At 32.1% G+C, this 4,524-nt stretch overlaps 1 protein-coding gene across 1 annotated transcript; it reads right to left on the bottom strand.

Annotated features, from left to right (window-relative positions):
* Positions 1 to 3,493: 3,493 nt before the first annotated feature.
* On the bottom strand, positions 3,494 to 4,305 carry LOC108373168 (centromere/kinetochore protein zw10-like). Its single transcript, XM_017629024.1, has 5 exons — positions 4,246 to 4,305; positions 4,131 to 4,186; positions 3,884 to 4,062; positions 3,648 to 3,821; positions 3,494 to 3,592 (listed from the first exon to the last, which is right to left on the bottom strand). The coding sequence occupies exons 2-5, from the start codon at positions 4,156 to 4,158 to the stop codon at positions 3,494 to 3,496; spliced, it is 480 nt and encodes a 159-aa protein (XP_017484513.1). The 5' UTR covers positions 4,159 to 4,186; positions 4,246 to 4,305.
* Between the last annotated feature and the right edge of the window lie 219 nt (positions 4,306 to 4,524).

The raw sequence follows: 4,524 nt of genomic DNA, 5'->3' as shown, positions 1-4,524 counted from the left end.
TAAAAGAACTCCAGTTGCAAAAAATCTAAGTGAAAAAAAAACAAACAAAAAAGCGCGTTGTTTTTATTGTCTTTTGTCTTTATATTCCGTTTAGTAGTTGTTATTGAAGCTACAGAGTGTGCAGTTTATTAGAGATGGGTGCGTGACTAATTTTAAACCACGCGCACTCACGAAAAAAAAATTAATTCCGGTTTATTCACAACGAATAAAATTTTTCACATATTTTCTGACATCACAAGTTTGAATTTCACTCACGAGCGAGAAATTATGTCGTAAATAGTTAATATTTATTTTATTAAAGCTTAGTGCATAAATGCTTAGAGCTTAGTCACTATAAAAATAAATTTAGTCACGCTTCCATCTCTACCCTACGTGATAAATGTTGGTCATGTACATACATGCGAACATACGAGTACTGTTGTCATCTTGGTTGTCATTTATTTTTTGTATTGACTCTCAATGTTTTGTTTAATGCGATGTTATTTATTGAAAGTGTTGTGTGTTTGTAAATTATTCGGTACAAGGGAAAACGAATAGTATTTTGTAAATTTTAAACTTAAGTAAAAAATTTTACTAATTTCAGGAACAAGTCCCAAAACAATTTTTATTTCTCGCCATGAGTTACATAACTTTATGAAGAATTTAGAACCTAAATCACTTCAAGATCGATTTAATCTTCTGAGGTGGGAATTAATCACACGAGTTGATCCTTCAGATAAGGTAGATTTTATTTCATTTATTTCAAGCAATTTGAAGAGTTGTAAAAAGAATAAAGAGCAAATGCCGCAGTCTGCATTGGAGTTACTTGTTCTTCCCCAAAACGAAAATGATAATGGTGACGAAGAAGATGAAGATGATGAATATGATGAAGATTAAGATTATTTTAACGAATTTTACCATGATTATGAAGTAAATGATGATTATGAAGTAAACTAATTTTATGATGATTATGAAGTAAATGATGATTACGAAGTAAATGATGATTATGAAGTATATAATACTTTTCAAATTAATGAAATGAAGTAAATAAAAATACCTTACAATTATGTTTTTTTTTTTAAATATTTTTTTCCTGCAATGGTTGTTTGTTTTATTTTTATATTTTGTTTATGAATATTTGTCAATAAGAAATAATAATATTTTCTAATGTAACTTTTTTAAATTTGTGGAATTATGGAATTTGAAGAAAAAAAAAATCGGATTTTAATTTAAAATTTTGCTAATTTAAATACATATTAAATATTTATTAATTTATATTTTTCAAAAACACAATTTTTTTCTAAAAGCACGTTAAGTAAGCTCTAATTTTCAATTGCATTTACTAATTTATCGTTTTTCTTTCCAAACTTATAGCGAAAATTGTGAAATAAGACCTTTTTTTCCAAAATACAAAAAAGCCCATAAAAGATTAAAAAAAAATTTTTTTTTATTATTTTTTTTTTTAATTATGTTTTTTTATGTATTTATGAATAACCATCAATAAAAAATAATAATATTTTAAAATTACGGCTTCCCTGAATTAATCGCCACTTTGCATACCGTTCAACCCACTGTGCGGCGTCGCTCATTTTCTCCCATACAAAAAAAATGCAACCTACTTTGGATGGAAGTAAACATTTAATAATAGTAAGCGAAATAAATTAACAAAAATCAACGAGCTTTCGAGTTAACTCAAACTCGCTCAATATTATATACAGGGCCGTCGAGAGAAAACTCGGGCCCCGGACTGAAAAATCAAAGGCCCCTATAGGTACATAAATTATATTAATTCAAAAGCATGTTATCATTTTCTTTAATGTATAGAGTCAGAAATAATTAGCACGAATCGGAATATTTTAATAATAAAAGCCTATAATGAAGGAGCAATTATATTGTAAAAAAAAATAATAAAAAGTTGTGGTTCTGATATTTCAGGCACCTTAAAAAGCCCGAGTATGGGAAGATTCACCCCTTTTCCACCTCCCTCTCGACGGGCCTGATTATATTTACATACTAAAATTGAATGGGCTATAAAACTGCGCCCCAAATTTTTTCTAGAAATTCTAATTAAAAAATTTTAAATTTTGATGACCATTTTTTGAACTTCGTCGATTTAACTTTTATTGCAGGGTGCCGAGAAAAACATTGTACCTACATTCCTGAAATACACCCAGAAAAAGGTTTAGTTATAATAACCAAGATTTGGTTATAGTGATCAAGTGGCATAGTTGGATATGGCGAAATAAATATATTGTTCACGAAAGTCTGCAATTTACTTAAGACTTCTAGTTGGGACAAATGTATATTTGTTAATAATTACAAAACGACTACCTTGATTGGACAATATTGTTAGTTGAATAAAATCATTGTTGAGCAAATATAACCAATGCTTTGGTTGATACAAGTTTTCAATTAATTTTGTGAACTTGCTGTAGACTTGAATCAAGTTCTGAACACATTGAAAACGACGAGCTACCGACCACAGCTTCCAATTTGTCATCTTTATTATCTAAGCGCTTTGTCGATGGCGACATGATTTCTTTGAACGCGGCAGCGACATCATGAATTTGTATAAGTTTGACATAAAAGAAGAGGAAGAACCTTATCTGTCGCCAGAAAAATAGAAATAGATCTAATCTGGCCACAACCACAGCCGTCGCGTAGCCCGGTCGTCGCCAAAATAATTATCTACATAAGAGTACGTGTTAAAATAATTTGACAGCTGTGGTTTGTAGCTCGTCGTTTTCATTGTGTTCGGGCTATCAGCTAACCGTTTATTATTAGGAAAAAAGTTTCAGTTTGACACAAATAAAAATTTACTCGATGTTTGTTGTGTTTACTTTCTTCTTTTATTTGCATATATTAAGCATAAAAATACGTACATATTTAGATAAGTTAGTTACTAAAGTAAATAATACATATGTATATGTTGGTAAGAATTTCCTAAAAAACAACGATGGAAGTATACTGGAAGTATACTGCTTTGCTTTTTCCTTAGCTAAATAGACACTTTCAAATTATAATTCAAATGAATTATATATCCACTGAAAAACCCCGGTTGGCATCAAACTTTATATTTTTAATTAAACTTTAAACTATGCGCGCACCGAAACAACTCGCGATGATAGCAAAACTGAAACTGAGACAAACAAGTATGGGCATGTCATAGCACACATGGCGCAGCGATCGACATGCCATAGCTTACTGAGCGCTCTGATCTCGGTACCGTCTATTTTTCTCTTAACGAATTTGACAGAATCAGCTGTTTGTATGACGTCACACTGGTGCAATTGTTGATTTTGAACTTAGCAATTTATTTGTGTGTTATTTCTGCGAGATTTTAAGCATTCAAAGCGATTATTTAAACTTTATAAACTTATACTAAGGCAAAATGAAGTGCGCAGTAGCAAATTGTGATAGTGAAAACTATAGGCAAGCGTGCGATATAAGCTTTTTTTCGTTTCCTACGGACGAAGCTCTCGCCAGAAAGTGGATGCAGTTTTGCCGGTTTGCATTATTGAATCCCAAATCGAGCTACGTGTGCATGAAGCACTTTTCTAGTGAAGATATAGGAAACCGCCGATAATGGAGAATACTTGTTGATCATTGGATACTGAAACATTTATGTCGGCTAAACAATTCAAAACCAGCTTAATATTTTCAACCACTTTCTTGTAGGAAGGACGTAAGCTTCGACTCATTTCTTTTAACGAGTATGAAAGTGTCAATCGCACATGTTCGGGATTTTCTTCGCTGTAGTCCAATGAAACTGGCTTCAAAATTAGTGGCTCTAAACAGTTTTCTAGCAGAAAATCGCATATCTTAATGGGATTATAACGCGCCTGAAAATAATATAAGGTACTGAATTAAGTTTATACTAAACTATTAATCTCTAGCTACTTGCTTGGAACAACGCCATCACAGTATCTTGCAATTGATTAACATCCTTCGATACCTGCAGCGACATTTCACGGAATTCGTCTATACACGCACCCAGCTCTGAGTTGGCTTGGCGCAGTGCGGCATTTGCTTCGCTGCCAATTGTCTGCAGCAAGTGCTCAGACTCACGCACTAATTGCTCACCTTCATCAAGGTACGCGTCGGAAGTTGTATTATTATTATTTAGATTGTATTATTATTATTTAGAATACCTTTGATAATACTTTTCAAAGATTTCATCTTCGACTAACTCGTGGGAGCGTTGATTCTGAAATGGCAAACATTTTTAACACATACATTTGTCCCAACATTATTTTTCATACTTACCCTAAAGACTATATGCACAACACCACTACAATGCTTTCATCTTTAATTAAAGCTAATATATATGCTTAATATCTATAAATTTTCCCATTTTAATGTGTTATGAATAAATTTTTTCGTATTGTTTACGTTTTTCGTGCAAAATGTCTTCTTCTTCTTGCATTCTTGTTCGCGTTTTGACATTGCTCTCTCGCAGCTGCACCAGTGTGACGTCACCGAAAAATTACGCTCAAAAATCCTCTCTGATCGGCGCAATCTTGTATTCTATCATTCTTGCATCGT

The sequence above is a fragment of the Rhagoletis zephyria genome, unplaced genomic scaffold, assembly GCF_001687245.7.
Source record: "Rhagoletis zephyria isolate East Lansing unplaced genomic scaffold, Rhagoletis_zephyria_1.1 Rzeph_scaffold_06436, whole genome shotgun sequence".
Lineage (NCBI taxonomy): Eukaryota > Metazoa > Arthropoda > Insecta > Diptera > Tephritidae > Rhagoletis > Rhagoletis zephyria.
Note: the sequence above shows the minus strand (reverse complement) of the source record. Positions and strands in the feature narration are given on the sequence as shown.

Bases quoted from the DNA above. Each gene is read 5' to 3' on its own strand.
- LOC108373168 (XM_017629024.1), bottom strand. From the start codon at position 4,158: ATGAAATCTTTGAAAAGTATTATCAAAG. The intron at 3,822-3,883 runs GCAAGTAGCTAG...TATTATTTTCAG, and splicing joins CTGTGATGGCGTTGTTCCAA to GCGCGTTATAATCCCATTAA. The intron at 3,593-3,647 runs GTGGTTGAAAAT...TAAATGTTTCAG, and splicing joins TACGTCCTTCCTACAAGAAA to TATCCAATGATCAACAAGTA.